The sequence below is a fragment of the Parasteatoda tepidariorum genome, chromosome 3 (genome assembly GCF_982258835.1).
Source record: "Parasteatoda tepidariorum strain Cologne lab strain chromosome 3, Ptep-v5.0, whole genome shotgun sequence".
Classification (NCBI taxonomy): domain Eukaryota; kingdom Metazoa; phylum Arthropoda; class Arachnida; order Araneae; family Theridiidae; genus Parasteatoda; species Parasteatoda tepidariorum.
The window spans coordinates 56,668,638-56,686,820 of NC_141757.1; the positions used below are offsets into that span (position 1 = coordinate 56,668,638).

At 28.4% G+C, this 18,183-nt stretch overlaps 1 protein-coding gene across 1 annotated transcript in view; it reads right to left on the reverse strand.

Annotated features, from left to right (window-relative positions):
• Window positions 1–376: 376 nt before the first annotated feature.
• LOC107454516 (uncharacterized) overlaps window positions 377–18,183 on the reverse strand; it is a 94,946-nt gene continuing 77,139 nt past the window's right edge. Inside the window, exon 4 of the mRNA XM_016071728.4 lies at window positions 377–2,825. Within this exon, the coding sequence (XP_015927214.1) occupies window positions 2,802–2,825 (24 nt within the window). The 3' untranslated portion in view covers window positions 377–2,801. The remainder of the gene's footprint in view (window positions 2,826–18,183) is intronic.

An 18,183-nucleotide genomic window follows, 5' to 3' on the forward strand; every position in this document is an offset into this window, starting at 1 on the left:
TTAACATCGAAAATAAAGTTTCTTTCGTTATAAGATCGTTTTGTCACGTCACACTGTACGAATTCGAGAACAAAACTTCTTCCATGTATTTATACCTACAAGGAGTCTATTTGCTCTAAATCGATGATACTAAACAACATTCAAATTGTCTTCCTTACCATACGTTATAACAGTTTTTGAAATAGAAACGCAAACTCTACACCAGATGGCGCTGTAGAAAGTTTTATCCTTTATACCATAACCACCTTACTATAACAAAATATCTTTTTTGTAACTATAGCTGCAGCTGTTTAGCAGTTAAGAGGATTAACACTGGGTTTAGTGTGCACCTTGTATACTTGATAATATGAAAACGTTAGAGGAATAAAAATTTAAATTTTATATTTCTTTTTCAAACTAACAACACGCACTCATTTTTTTAAATCATCCAACAGCATTCACTTCAAGACGTTTATCACATTTTTAGTTTCGCTGTACCATTTTCTTATTTAATCCAATAACCTCTTCACGCTAAGAATCCAAGATATATCTTCTAACATCTAAACACTATCATAAAGCTTAACGGGAGAAGATATATGGTGGATATATTGCGTTGTTGAAGTAATTTATAGCTTGCTTCTTTTTTTTTCCCACTGATATCCAATCAATTCTACTAATCATTTCCAGTTGTCATCGAAGAATACAAAAAAAGCCCCCAAATTAGAAGGCACTACCAACGGTAAGCAAAAAATATCCTCTCCCCAGTAATATCAAAAATAAACAAAGGCAAGGAAATTAAGACCACTTGTTAACATCGTTACAAATATCACAAAAAAGACTGTTTTGTGTATATTCGTGATAAATGTGAAAGTAATCAAAATTTGACTGAAAACTTCATGTAACATACTCTAAACATTCAACTCTAAACGTCTCTAATATCTATCTATACATTTATAATTTTTTTTTTTTAAGAATGGCGTTCTTATGCTGAAAGTAATGATTTGAACCCGTTTAAAACGAAATTAAAAGCTCGTTTGGGTTGTTGAACTATTAGTACCTAAACTTTACAAATAAAAGGTATTCGTGTTGTTTTTTTTACACCAATTACATTTATTTTTCAATCTTCAAAATAGTTTTATTTTACATTAGATATGAAGAATTCAAATTCCTGACTCATGAGTAGTTAAATTTAGAAGAGACAGTTTGAAAAATGTTACTGTCGATTAGAAATGATTATGAACTGAATCTTGTTAAATTAATTTACGCATTCGATAGAAGTTTAAAATTATTTTCTTTCCTTGTATATGCTTTGTAGTCTAAAAAATGCAATTAGTCTTTTTGATCATTTGATTAAAAAAAACCAACAAAGTTAAAAATCGAGACGAAAATGAACAGATTTCAGCACAGGGAATGCCTTTTAGTTTTAGGTTAATCGAGTAATATGGTTTTAATGAATAAGAAACTAGTTTAATTAGAGTTGTTAATTTTTTGCGAAAAAATACTTTATTGGGGTTGTCCATTAGCTTCTTATATGTATTTTAAACTTCTAAATGTGTACTATGTTCCTTTGGTTAATCACTGGTACTTCATAATAGCAAAATGCTTTAAATAATAAGTGGACACAAAATGCTAAAGAGTACATAGTTGCAAAAGAAACTCCAAATGGGTTTGTGACACAAGAAGCCTAAAAGACCTCTTTAAAACGTCATTTAACCATCTTCGGAAAGACTAGTGCTGCTATATTTCATAACTAGCCATCCAGGGAATATCCACTAATATCACTGTCCTCAAATGACGCCATTTAGACGTTTGAGATTTATAATAAATATTCCTTGAATGGCTAATGTATATCTTAATATATCTTAACACCCACTTACATTACAAAACCTGTTCAATGTAATTATTTTAATGCCCGCATTTAAACGTTTTTAGCTGTTTTTTAATGCTTCTCTAAACATTCATTTTGTTTTAGAAATCAAATTTTTTTAAATCAAAATTTTTTTTAATGTACTATTACTAAAGCCGTCGATAGATGGCGGTAGCTTACGACATTTTCGAAACAAAATATTGGACATTAATTTACATAGAAATTTGCCGATTGAAAAGGTCATTTGTAATGTAAGTGCATTTTTATCATAATAATATTCTTATAGATACATATTAAACACAGCAACAGCTTATAATGAGTACAATAAACTGAAATAACATATTTTAAAATTGATTTTTTTTTTCTTAACAGAAAATAGATTCATAAAACCAAATATATTTATGACATTAACAACAAAAATCGCTATAAAGGAATCGACTAGTTTATCATATCATCCAAAGGGACAAATACCATTCATACAAGCAGCTCTTTGTTATCTTAATTCATCAGGTACTCATGAAGTTGCTTAGCAAGTAGATTTAATTATTTGATGTATATATTTAATTTACCAGTTTACTTTTTTTTAACTACAAATTGTGTTTAAAATCCTGGATTCATCTTGTAGAATCCGGTGGTCTGTAGTTATTGTGAAGTCATCACCGATTAGCTGACCAACTGCAGAGAGTCAATTGGAAAACAATTAAAGTATAAAAATGTCAGAAGTTCGATTAAGAGTCGGCAGCAGGCCAACTGTTTCAAAAAACACACATACGCGCGCGATACACTTAATACATAAGAGTTGGCTTTGGGTTCTTTTTTTCTTGTTGCTGTTTCGAAGCGGAGTAAAATAGTCCCCTGGTGGGATGACGTCATCGCGGCGGAACGTTACAACGACAAGAGAATCAGAGAAGTACAGTTGAAGAAGGCAGAAAGAGAAGACGGTCAACACATCACCTCACAACAGTCGTACCCTATTGATCTGAAAAGACAAAAAATACTTCTTTTAATGTTTTATTAATGTTAGAATCATATACATGCATTTCCGATTAATAAGTTTCAAAACTTTTTTGTAACATCACCGAAGAAATATCACTAGTAACTATTGTAGTATAGAATGTACAATAGTAACTATTTTACAGAACTGAAGTGAATAGAGAAAAAACATAATTCATGCAAGAACATGTCGTAGGCTAATTGAAAAATATAGCTATAGATACATTGCAAAGAACAGAATTTTACAATTAACCTACGACATACACACATAAAGAGTCGCGATGGCATTGCAGTTAAGATACTGAGTTGTCATTATGAATTTATGTGTCGTACACAAATTGGAAAACTGACTTCATATTGCAGTGAACCATATAGTTGCATTGCAAGCAGACATCGGTGGTTTGAAAAGATTCTGCTTTTCAAGTAACCTATGACATTTATAAAAGAGCCGAAGTGGCATTGTGGTTATGGCACTGACCTGTGATTATAAATGCATATGTCGTAAACAAATAAGAAAATCGGGCTTATTATTGCTGTGAGACTTGTAAGTGCATTGCAAAGAGACGGGTTTTACAATTGATCTACGAAATATACGTACGACACATACATAGGAGATGACACTGTGGTGACACAAGGTCTGCATTGTAACAGTAAAACACAGTATGCATGATAACAGTAAAACAGTAAAATTCCTCACAGTCAGCAGTGAGACGATAAATTTACTATGTATAATTTTGTTAGAATTACAATAAAATAAATTTCAACGTTTAGCTCGTTTTTTAGTTTCAAATAAAAAACACTAAATTTAATAATATCAGAAAAAAAGTAAACTGTATACTGCTGATATTACAAATTGGAAATATGCATCAATCTTTAAGATTAATGCTTCAACTTAATTGATTATACAATGTTTATCTAGTTGGCAAGTCCTCCGGTTTGACGACAAAAGAATTAGACATTTATATAGCAACAAAGTAACGCTTTTAATGCATCCAGCTTAACCGAAAACTCTTAGTCCAATACGAATGGGTTGCAAACTGGAAGATTGAATTAAGAGTTAAAAAAAAAGCAACATGAATCTTCTTTTTAGAGTAAATGGTCCGATAGCTTTCTTTGACAGTTCACGCTCCATTAGATTAGGCACTTTTTCCATTCCCCGAGCCTCTCTTTCCCTTTTTACATGAAGTTATCCTTGGTGACGACGACGTGGAAGAAAGAAAAAAAAGAAAAAGAATAATCCGCAAATATGTTCCACTTTTTGAATAGCCAGTTTGAAAAGTCTTGGAAATTCTGGCAAGACTGAAGTTTGGCGTCGCGTCATTGCAGACGATTCCTAAATAAATGAATGGTTCGAAGCTTTTGTTCACTGTTGAACAGCAAGGCATTTCGAAGAGAGAATCGTTTGGAAACGAAGAAGAGGGCAAATAATAGAGTAGGATGGAATGAAAATGGCTTTAAAGTGATTGGATTTCAAATTTGGTGTAAGAAATTTATTTTTGGAGATTCATCATACAGTATGAAGAATGGGAGGCGGTATTTTATGTCACTTTATTAATAAACCAATTTTATTTGACAAACAAAATTATTGACAGTTATTTTATTGACAATTATTTTTATTGACAATTATTTTTATTGACAGTACAAAATAATAGAAAACATAAAATGTAACTATAACACAGAATATAACAAAATAAATAACTTTAACGTCAATAAATATGAAAAAAGAAGCTGAATGAAAAATTATAATTCTTTCATGATAAAAATATTATTTAGAAAAACCAGAAAAAGTTAAAGGAGCTTGTTAAAAACGACAAACATCTATACTAAATATTTTGTATAGAAAATGTTTAAAATGTTTTTCACAAATTAAGCAAACTTAGAGAAGACTATTATTTGGAAAGGAGATAAAAAACAAAAGAAAATGGGAAAAAGTACAAAAGAAATACGATAAATTTTTATTAAAACAAAAATTAAAAAATTCATTTATAATAAGCTTGAATAAGTAACCAACAGCATAAAATGATACACTGTAAATAATTCTGGATCAAATTACGGTATAAAGTACGGGCACTTTGGACTTCATCCGTAAAGTCCATTTTACTGTAAAAGCCGTTTTTAATATTTTATGTACCGTAATTTTTAAAGTAATATTTTTAGAGTGATTCGATTTTACGATTATTATTACTGTAAAAATTACGTTATACGTGTATGATTTTTGTACCGTAACATGTTCCAGTAAAATGGAATTCAGGGAAAAATGTACCGGCACCCTGAGTACCGGTACTTTTAACCGTAATTACTGACACTGTAGTAATGACATTGATAGAATTTAAAAGAATGGAAAATTTAATACGATATTTAAGAAATATGTCAACAATAACAAAATTATGAGCTTAGGAGCAATTATGGGACATTTTAAAAACTGGATGTGCTAATGGATGAAGTTAGTTCTAATTTTTTAAAACAAATCATCAATGTTCATCAAATACAATAGCATTAAAATGAGAAAATTCGCATTCAATATTATGTATTACATCATGACCCTATATCTCCCTTTAATATTGAACCACAATATTCAAATTGAACTACATATTATATTACCGATACTAGTATACCCCACCAAAGGAAAAACAGATAATAAATAATACCAAAATACTATACACAATAGTTGATGGCTTATCTATTTTTCAGACTGCTAAAATAACTGTAAGTCAGAGAAATACCTCAGATTAATCTTTTTCAGCATCACAAATTTCGGTAAAATCAATATCGAATATTTACATACAAAAGCCGAATAACAAGTGAGGACAAGGCAAAAACACATGTGGGACATACACAGATAAAAATTTGATGAAAATAATCTTTCATGTAGTGACAAGCGCTGCATCAGCGTCTTATCAGTGAGGGAGCGTGAAAAGCGATCACGAGAAGAAAAAAAAAAAGAAAGGAAAAAAAAGTCAGTGATCTTGCAGGCCGGAAGAACACTATTTCATCACAGACAGTTCCGTGAGGCCCAGGCGAGATGAATGGGTCAACTGTAACCGTAAAGAACACGCGATGAAGTTGAATTGCCTTCACCTATCATATTCGATCGGTTGTTAAAAAGCACATATCGATTACTGTCAATTTCCTTTACCTTAGTATCACGATATACAAATGAATAATATATAATTCTGTCATATGGATGCGAATGTATATATTAACTCAATAAAGACGGTGCTAAGTATAATATAATTTCGTAGAAATAAACAGGTAAAATTATAATACTCTTTTGATTCTTACTAGCAAATAGAGTCCCGATTATTCGAATTATTTGAATTTCCACTTTAACCGAGTTATCAAATATTTCAAGGAATTTTTTTTTTTTTTTTTAGTTTATTTTTAAAACTACAGCCGGGAAAAAAAATTCTGAATTTTATCCTCCAAACACTCAGGAAAACAAGCTAACGAACAATACGAAATTATCGATGAAATGATCGTTAATATCTTCGATAATGAAAATGAATCTAGCGAAGATGATAAAGACAGTGACGATGAAAATCAACATATAAAAATTTCCCATACAGATGAACTAAAAGCTATCGAAAGTGCTATTGAATATATAAAACAGCAAAAAGAGGCGACACCAGCCTTCCTGTTATCCCTAAAATCAGGAAATGTTTTTGTCAAAAAACGCAGAAAATTTTGTGAGATTTGAGTATCCATTCTTTACTTGTGCATTACTTTTAAAATAACTTATACGTTTTTAAAAATATACAAGTACGTAAAAATATGACAAGTAGTCTTATCTATCTTCAAATCAAGCCAGCTAGTTTTTCTTTGACTTCAGTTTTTAAAGAAAATAGTGCTTTACACAAGATTACCGTTATTTACTTTTTTTATCTAAGTAAATTAAAAATGAGCACAGTTGAAATAATCTCAATCGCTTCAATAAGGGTGCATAAAAGTTATACAGTTACTAATACCAGAGCTGGAATCAGTTATTACGTAGTTTACGACGTTACATACGTTAACGACTTTACGTATGAAAGGAAAGACGATCAAACGGTGTTATAAACTAACTCTGACAATAAAAGAAGAGAGCTCCCGTTTTATATTTCGGGATTCACGTTTATTGAAAAAAGGCAAACCCCCTAGGAAATGAGATGCGAATCTTCTATTTCTGATGTTTACTGAGATAATTTCGACGTAAATTTATGAAAAATTATTATTGCATTTATGAGAAATAGGTAAAATATTTATCATTAATTCCCATTTTTATTTTTAACTTCATTTCAATTAAAAATAGAAATTAACACAATTATAAGAGGAATATTCATATCAAAAGCAGATTCTTGAAATTTACTATTAGAGAAGCCTTGACTTTGCGTAAAATATAGTATATAAAATTAAAAATAAAAATTTAAGGTGAAAAAGAATTTTAATAGCTAAAAACAATTTTTTAATAGTTTAACTGTTTACCGATTGAAATTTTAACTAAAATAACTGCTACGACTACTAATGCTCAACTCCGTATTCTTGTAATTTTGATCCCAATCCAGAAAACAAGGGATCTCCTGGATCAGAACCCCCAGAGGTATTGATTTGTTATGGGAACATGGAGGACTTTGTGACTCGACAGATTTAAAGTGAATCAGTCACCATTTACTACAAGGGGAGTCTTCGGCCTGCGGGGATCGAACCCACGATCTCAATGACATGGTCCCAGTGATCTACCAAACAGGCTATCCCGGCTCAGAATAATATCTTTGTCGAAAATAAATTAATTAATTTCCAAATACAATTTATTTTGTTTTTAGAAAATATGAAAAAAAACATGGAAAAAATCTGCCAATTAGTTATGCAACATAATTTGACCATCTTTTTAATTTGCCAAAGTGATTTTTTTTTAATTATCTGAGCTATGAACGACTTGATTCCGCAACACTACATGTAATAAACACCTTATGTTATTATATATTATATAATATGTTGTGAAAAAAATAAATAATAATTCCATAATCATCAAGGGTGATTATTATAAAAATAATAAATTAATAAATAAAATTACTTTATTAAGCACATTTTATAGCATAATAATCCAAAAACCTCGTATAATTCAATGAAACAAAGGGTGAATAATTTTTCAATCAATTATTTGACTAAATTATGTATAATGTTCTTTTTTTCCCCCTAACAATTTTACAGTAGTCAGAACAATACTCAAAATCAAGGAAACATTATTCAGAAAAGCCTGTATTAGGTACGAGATCTATTCAATCGATTCTGTCCATAGGTACGTACTTTATGAAAAGTGATTACAAGTTGGCAATTTAATACGTCGAACAGAGTAATGATTCAATCAGAGTACAGATGAGCATAAGGTAATGCGTGCCTTATACGTTCAGTCACGCGAAATGCAATTTTATGACACCAGATGGAGCTCAAGTGAAATGCCAAACGATGCCCCAGTAGAATGATGAATGCCAGTGATGCTATCACGTTATTTCAACAACAGATGGCTAACATTTTCTTGCTTTTTTTTTAATTCTTGTAAATATAAAGGTAAAAATTGTTCTATATAAACAGTATATTTATAAATAGATTCAAATATAACCTATACTTTATAACATTGCATGGAAGATTATATATTTTCAATTTCAAGTGAGATAAGATAACATTGAATTTTTGTTTTTAAATATTAAAGTTCAGAACGATTGCTGGATTTTGCAGATCCTTTAAGTATTTTTAATTCCTGCCGTGCCCCTAGGAATGTGACTCATTTAAGACCCTAAGTATTTACCTATATTATTGAATTAAATGTGATTTTATCCCCCTTTGCAAAATTATATTTCTGAAAACGAATAACTTAATATTTTTTCCCACTTTTTTCAGCAGAAAATTTTAAGTAATAAACTTTCATATTTCATATTAACAATATTGGCAGTTCTCAGAAGTGGCATATAAGCGTCTAACTAATATAATCAACTAAAAACGTTAAAACAAAATTTATTTGCCGCCAAAAATGTGGAGACTATACTGCTTTATTTTTTATATCCTTCTTTTGATCAGTATATATATATATAAAAAAAAAAGGCTTTCGAAAGTTTAATTTTAAAAATGTCTTTTTAGAAAAACAGAAAATTTTTAGCCTTTTTTTCTTCTTTCTAGATTACTAATGGCACAAATGCCTCTTAAGGGAAATTGCCTCGTTCATCTCAGTCTTTCTACATTTTTCCTAATTTCAATTATAAATTTAGATATTTAATCAAGATACGATGCTCCTGCAATACCTTTTAGAGAAATTATACTTGGTTAAATTTGTTACTTGAAAAATAAAATTTTTTAAAATAAATTACTATTAACTGATAGTAATAATGATAGAATAAGAAATAAAAGAGGGTCTATTTTTCTTACTTCGAACGTAATAGCCTGTGGTTCGCTCTTGAGTTAGTATATAAATTTTCTTTCAAGATTGTTTATTCTAACTTGTATAAATGGGATAGAGGCCAAAGTATCGAGGCATTTACTTTTAACAGTTGTGAGGCTTTGCATGAAACGAATATTCCATTTGCAGTTCACAACTGTAAATTTTTTCTAACAATTATAAATACAATATCTATTAAAAATTACAATTACACCATCACAAAGAATAATTTGTGGGAAAAAAATAAAAACAACATATGATTTAAAAAGATTAATGTTTAAAGAATGATCTTAAAATTAATACTAATGGAGTTTTTAAAAAAAGACAAAAGATGTAGTTCAGAAAGTCATATGCTATCATTTAAAGTTATGTTCATTTTTTTTAGAAAACTAAGTATTTCAATAAAAATTGAGACACTTTAAAAGAATCATCTTGATATATTTGGGAATATAATTGACAGAATACATTTCTAAACACAGATAAAACTACTAAAATACTAATTCAAACAGAATAATTTTTTTCATCGCTAACTCGAAAATTATTTAAACGATAAACCTTTTTTAAAGCTGAGTATTTAAGATTCTCGGGTATTAAGATTATATCTCAGGGTATTAAGTATTATCTGAGGTTTTTAAGATTATGTAAACAAATAATAAATAATAATTTAGCCTAAAACAGTATAATTTTAAGTGATTTGGATATTTGTTTCAGATTTACATTCCTGTTTTCCGTAATTTATATTTTTTCTTAGAGTTTTTTGGACACATTGTAAAAATTATGCAACTAAAACATTACAGAAATTGTAGGAAAGCATTAACTATTATGTTGAGTAATAAATTTGGTTATTAATGATATTTTTTTTAATATTGGGGAAAGCCACAAAAAACTGGAATGAATTTTCGAAATTAATCCATACAACACACGGAGTTTTTATTAAAATACTGAATATATTTAAAACTAATCAAAATTAAAAACGTTCTAAAAATATAAAGAAAATGTTTATTAAACAGTAAACATGTTTATTACTTTTAAGAAAATGTACATTTTACTGTAAATTAACTTTGAAAAAAATATTTAAAGCTCTACATTGGGTTGAATTAAATAAATTTAATTTGTAAAAAGTCCCCTTTAAACAATAATCAATTCATTTAAAACTTAGGAAGTAAATAAAAGCAAACATTCAAAACATTAGAAGGAAAGCAAATTGAAAAGAATCCACATCATTAATAATGAACTACTAAAATTAGGATCCATTAACGCGACTAAATTTTAGCGAGAAAAATACTCAGTTAAATAATAGTTATAAATAACAACGATTACTTCCAAAATAAGACTAGCAAATTTTTACGCAAGTACAGTTAAGAAAGCAATATATGCTATGAATACTGATAGTTTTTCAAATTCTTTTTCGTTTAAACGCACTTGCACTTTCTAAAATGATGGTTTGTAATTGCGTTAACTAAGGTAAAGCATTAATCTTTGGTGAAACCAGACTTTGTTCAAAGTTGGAAGAAATTTAAATTAATTGGAAAAACATTTCCTCGTGTTTCATTAAGTTAGGAAAAGGTTTTCGCTTGATAATGTTGAGATATTCATTTCATTTAAAATGGAACATTTAAAATGAAAACGAAAATTTATTTCCATTTACCTTCTTTAGATCTCGGAACTTTTTTTTTCTATTTCTTTTCATTAAAAATAATTTTACTACCAACAAAATGACCGAGACATTTTTCTTTTCTATTTTATTTCAAATGTTAGCGCAATTCAATGACAATAATTCCGTCAGATTTAAAGACAGCTGGGTTTAAGAAAACATAAACATAGCTTTAACCCGGAGAACGTACTGAAAGAAGCAGGCGATAAAAAATATCACAATAATTTAATTAAACGTTAAAATTCAAATTGTGGTTTTAATAGCCATAATTAAGAAATGCAAGTTGCCATTCAGTCCCTGTTATTATTTATACTACAAGGTAAATCATACTTTAAAAAAGGCTCAACATAAGAGAAAAGAAAAAGAGCCTCGCTATTTCAATGAATTGAAGTGAGGGAAAGAAATTAATTTTTGAAGAATAAAGAACAACGGCGAGAATAATAAAATGCACGAGCTTATGAAATAGAAAGAACATATATAATTACACATACTTAATTAAAATTTTATTTCATTTTTAACAAGGTTTTATAATTTCACTTACGATCGGTAATTAGGATTACGATTTCAGTTCATTTTAATCCCGTAACTATAAATTTTTGCAACATTCATGTTGCTGCAGCGCAGCTGAGCTTTTAAAACAATATGCGTGGCATTTTATTTCCCCGGCTATCTTTTTTTCTTGTATTTTTCTGAAGCGGCAGTTGTAAATTAAAACAATTTATGGAGGGATTTATGGAGCAATTAATTTTAATAATAAGATAGCATGAACCATTGCGTCACAAACCTAACGATAAATATGGATCAAGACGGCTAGAAAGAAAAAAAATTTGGAATAAATGAACCTTTCTTAAACTAATAAAACGCAATTAAAATATAGTGAAGCATGAAATAAAATGATTTGTTACAATTTATGATATAATTTGAATGTTTAATAGAAAGATTACTATTTATTGCGCTTTTGCTTGCATGACTTATTTTGTAAAAATAATGACTTAAAGCACCTTTGAGTAACAGCTAACAAATAATTTTATATGGTTGTAAATAATAAAAGAAAAAAGTAAAATAATTTTAAAAAAAGCCTTATTTTATTAGAAAAATATAGATTCATTATAAATGTATATGAAAAAAAAAAAGATCTTCAATATTTAAAATCTAATGCATTGGGGATTTTCTGTATATAAATTTTAAGTTCTAATTTTTCAATTGCGAAACTTTTTTCTTCCTCCATTTTGGAAATAATATTTGTTATTTTATTTTATAACCAGCTTTTCAGAGGTAATAGATAGTTCACAGCCGTTCGATCGTTCAATAATGATCTACTTCGTAGTTTGTAACATTAAACCCAGCCCAAAAGACAAGGTAACACCTAGATCAAGTATTTTGTTTCATTTTATAACCGACTTTGAACAGCCGACCCAATTCTCATATAACGACTTCCGAAGCCTTGTAATGTTGAACCCAACCAAGAAGGCAAGTGAACTCATGGATCAAGCATTGGGATAAACTAGCTTTTGTATAGGACTTGTTAAGGAAACTAACCCGCATTTGCGTTACATGAAGAGGAAAAACACGAAATTCACCGACAGTTATCCCGACAGCAAGAGGATTGTAATCCGTAATCCCCCTACCACTGAGGATATTTTAACTTCAGCACTGTGGTCGATGCGAGCCTGGAGCAGAATTCGTATCAAGTAGTAAGACTAACTCACCTCCGTAGAGGACTTCTTGGGTCAATTCAATTCACATTTGCATTGCATGTAAAGTTAAACCCACCCTGGTTATCCCTAAAACAAGGGATTTCTAATCCATGATCAGTGTATCACTACCGATATTTTATTTTAGAACTGTAATTGGTGTGAATCTGGAGATGTTTTAGTTTTTCATGCATCATCTAATTGGGAGAATGATAAGGTAGCAGAAGGCATTCTTTCACTAACTATTAACAGAGCAGTGTTTATGAATCACAAAATATATATATTTTTAAATAATGGATAAATATACTTCCTATTTTTACATTTTTAAAAACAATTATTAATAAAAAGAACATAAAAAAATAATAAATAAACAGCAAACAAACAAATAAATAAACAATTTATCAATTCATAATCGAATTACAGGTTAAGACTTAACATACCCGTAGCGATAATATGTTAACATCGAAACAAATGCATTATCATAACAAATTTCTGTTACATCCAAAATATTACAAAGAATTATCCCTAAATAATAAGAATAACAGAAAACACCGTGATAATGTAAATGTGAATAACAGAAAACACTAGAACCCAGTGACTTTAAACTCCACTGATAATTAAATTTCTAAACAGATTCGTTTAATGACTCATTTAAATTATTAATAAAGCGACTAAGAGAGTTGCAGACGTAAACAATTTCTTATCTTAGTGCAAAAGATTAATGCATCAATTTATTATGATGCCTCCATTTAAATTTAAAGAGTCCGCAATTTTTAACGATCGACCAAGAAAATGGGAAAACAGAAAACATCCCTATTTTTAGTGCTCCTATTTTATCTGATTTATCCGCATGAATCTTAATTTAAACAGAACTTTCTCTGTTTTCTAGGTACTCTCCAAAGAGACCTATAGGCGCCAGACAATTTCAACTCTTGCAAAAGCATCTCCCACAGGCTGAAAACTCATGCGCGGCCAAAGAAACCCCCAAAAGTTCGTAAAAACGTCATGAAAACGACAATAAATCAGAGACGAAAATTAGCTATCCGTTTTATATGAGGGAGTAAGGCTCTAAAAAGTCGTTTCTGTTTCCCCTGGCGGATTTCTGTTTTATTGGGAAAGATAGCACTCTTTTTCGTAGAGAGGACATAAAAATTGCACTGATGCATGCTTGCTAATAGTTGGAAATTGTTTAAGACTTCTTTCATGTATATTTAGAATGTTTGCTGTCATTGCCAGATGCAGAAATATATTGTCGTCTGCAACAACTGGTACGGGAATAAAAAACGAATTTTATAGTGGTACATGGAAGTCGACGGTCATTTAGCTGCTTTCGTAGTGTTTTCTTCTACGCAAGCAGGTTTGCTAAATGGTTCTAGCACCTGTCGTACAAGAAACAGGACAGCGGAGGCTTTGAATCAATACATGTATCAATAAAAAATTAACGTTTATCATTTATCAATAAATTAACATTGAACATTTTATCAGTAAAAGATTAAATTGCCGTGACAACAAATTAAAGTTTCTTGCTTCAGTTTGAAATTCATTTTAACTTCCATAAAATTAGAAGAAGAAAAAAAGAAATATAGTTTCTTTTTTTTTAATTAAGCATGAAAATTATTTTATTTCTTACGTGCGTCGAATTTATTATTTTAAATTTTGATTTTTCTTCAATTTTAAAAAAGAAATGCAATTCTTAAAATAATTTAAATTTTTTAAAGAAAAGATTAATGTATTTTGGGTATTTGAATTGCGTACAGATTTTTTAAATAGCGCAAAATTGGAAAACAAGTATTGTTGTTCTTTGCTTAGAGGAACAATAAAAAAAACAGCAAAAAGTAAATGAAGATTATTAATTGGTATAGGACGTTAACGAATAAAAAAATTTAGTAAAAAACTATGTTACATCTTCAAATGTAAAACCTAATTTAGATATTTAAAATTACATTCCTAACGCAATCTTGGAATGTGACATTTGTAAATAGAATTTTAAATTGTTCCTGTACTAAACCAGGGGTGATTGTGAGTCCAAGTCAAAATTCCGGAAAATTTCTTGAGTAAAAAAAAAAAAAAAAAACGGTTTAAATTTAAAAATTAGAAAAAAATTTAAACAAGGTTTTTTTTTCCTTTTTCTCAATATTTCTTAGTTTACTTAAAATATATTTAAAATTTTGCACATACCTATACCATTTACACATACCTATGATGACCTGGAGAAGTAATAAAAATTTACAAATATGCCTGTCTTTCTTAAGGTTATGATTATAACAACTATTTACTAATAAAAAATGAATATTAATCATGAATATATAAGTTTATAAAGTATCTCTCTGGCTCTCCCTTACATACAAATAAAATAAACTGTGTTTTTAAGTTCCACCTTTGAAAATTTGATTTCCGGAAACTTCTGTGATCAATGATTTTTTGAAACGTTTGGACCTTCGATCTCCGGAAACTTCCGGATAACTTTTAGCGAAAAATCCGGAAATCCGAATTTTTTCCGGAGCACAATCAGCCCTGCTAAACTAAGTAATCATATTAGGTAAGAAATTATCATAATAGCAATGCTTAATTTTTAAATGTTATTTTACGAATAGTACTATTCAAGTTTTAGTTATAATTATGAGACTTGAAGTATGATATGAACCCAAGTAAATCACAATAAAATTTAAGATAAAGTACAGAGTAATTTCGTTAATTTTGGAACGAAATACATCAGTTTTAATTTTCTAAAGGGTGCCATAGTTTTTAAATATTTCTATGCCCGTATTTCCCGTATTTTCGCAGAAATTTTCTGAAGTGTGATGAAATTAGGGAAAATATTCATTAAAATGTTTTTAAAAAATTCTGTTTTAACATTCCTTTTTTTTATTTCCAAAAATTATTTTAGATTAGAGCATCAAAAATATTACGGGATTTCAAATATTCTATAAAAGCCATTAAACTAACGTTTTTTGGGAGAAAAGTAATATCTTTTTATAACATTTGAACTCAAAATCAATAATACTTATATTAAAAATAATATTCTTAATATATTAGTATTATTGAATTTAAATTTATAAGAATTTAAATCTTGTTTCATTCAAATTATTTGAAAAAAAGGGGGAAAACTGAATTCTTTAGTCTTTTAATATTTTAATTTTCGATTAAATATTTATTTATTTTGTAATATATATTCTACTAAGCAAAGGTAAAAAAAAAAAAAAAAAAAAAAAAAAAAAAAAAAAAAAAAAAAAAAAAACTATAACATTAAATTTAGAGACGCAAAATTAAAAGCTCAGTTTAAGAACAGGAGAAAATACAATATGACACTAAATAAGCACTGTTTGTAATTATTACGTTATGAACATTCCAATTCGCTAGAGCATATAAAAAATTTATTTAAAAAATCTATAAACTATTTTGCAATAAAATTATAAGAGAAAGATGTTATATTATCTTTTTGATGTACCAGAATGATGTATCTTAAAAGTATCTAAAAAATAACAATTTATCCTAAATTTGTTATCATTTATCAGCAAGTATTTAAAGCAATTTTGAAAGACTAAACTTCACTAATTCAGAAGGGGGTGACATCAGAGTAATTTTCCCGTGTGGGAAAAAATTTCATTTCAGTAAAGAGTAGAGAAACAATTGACCTTGAAAATCTAAATAAAAAAATAATAAAATTGAGCCAGAAATAGCTTTTTTTATTATTTCTTTTGAGGCAGTGACACGCTTCACAACGAAAATGATTCGAAAAGCAACCAACAGACCAACGTGTGAGCATCTTACAAAGAAAACATTGAGAACACTGTTGGCGATTTTGGCGAAGAGCCAGGAAGAGAAAAGAATCGACGCCATGTTTAACCACGTGAACAAGCTGAAGCAATGGAATATTTTGCATTTAAAACAAGTTAACAATATAATAATTATATGAGAATATATGCAAAAAATAGATTAGAGTGATGCATAAGAGTTACACTCGCAAATAAGTTAAACACCAATGTCACTTATTAACATAAGTGCGAAAAGTAAACATTAGAATTAAAATTATGTATGAAAGGGAATCTAATGTAAATTAAACGTATTAGTTAACCTAGCCTTTAAAAAAATATTACGTTAATTTTATAAAAACAACCGCTCTTAAATAAGAAATGATAAGTTGCAATTTTTTTTTCTAATTTTACAAATTCTACTTAAAAGAGGAGACAAGTATGTGGTAATCTATATTTTACCTTAAAACGACGAATTTCATGTAAGTTTGGCTTTTGTATATATTTTTTTTATATCTATAAAACATTGATTTTGAAACTTAGATTAAAGTTTCAATAATGGACAGGAGCTATTAATCATGTTATAATATAAAAACAAAAAGAATTATGCAGGCAAACATCAAAGCACAAAATACACGACGAATAAAGCATTGAGGGAAACTCTAGAAACCAAAATAAAATCATTAAAAAACTTATTAAGCCTTAATACAATATTATTTAAATTTCTGTAAACCATTTTTAAAAGTTTTTGTGAATATAAAACTTAACTATCCATTATGTTTACTTCAAAGAAATATATAACTTGTTTTTGAAGAATAAATTACTTCTACTTCGAAATATAATCAAAATAGACACTTTATTGGCAGCAAATTCTATGCATTATTTTTTTAAGCAAGAGCAACAAGGTAATCATAAGCATCATATTAATCAGAAATATTTTTAAATAATCATTAGCTTTTTAATATGCTAAGTTTTATGTATTCATATTGAAAAAAAGTGTAGTCATTTCTACCTATAAATGTAACCAAAATGTATCCAAAATATAAAGCCAGCAATTTACTTCACTGCCAAATACATTATTTTTTGAACAATGTGCAATAATGCTTCCAGTCATAAGAACTACATTAATTTGAAATATTTTTAAATAGAAGACCACAAGTTTTTAAAGGTAAAAGGGGGTCTTAAATATTTTGTTTATTTAACAATAATAATTTTACGTTGTGGTGGACGATATATGTATACGCTATCTACACTTATGTACTTTTACGATTTTTTTTGCAATTAATTCGACAGTTTATATAATTTTATTTATATAATTTTATTTATATTATTTTATTAGTTAAAAATTTTCAAATTTTCATAAATTAAAACAGACTTACGATGATAATAAAATTTAATATTAAAGTTTAATATTTCGTACAAAGATAACTTTTTCTTAACACAATGTCTAAATAGAGAGAAAAGTATCGAGTATAAGTCCTCTTAATAATCTAACAGAAACAGATTTTAGATGAGTTCGACTTGTATTATTTTTTACATAAATGTAAACAAAAAAAAAATAAAATAAATTTTGAAAATATTATAACTCTGGGGTAAAAACGTTCACGGCATGGACATGTATAAACATATTTATAAGTTGATGCGTAAGGTTGTTATCATTTGAAATTAAATGGCTTTTTTTAACATCGCTGTAGGTAGCTTATAAATATTAACGTCTTCTAGCGAAGTATATGCTCTGTCGCTTTTGTGACATTAAAAATATAAAAAAATAAATCTCAAAATTTCTCGTTGTGGGAGAAATGTATTTACAATGCAAAATAAATTTATTATATACCTTT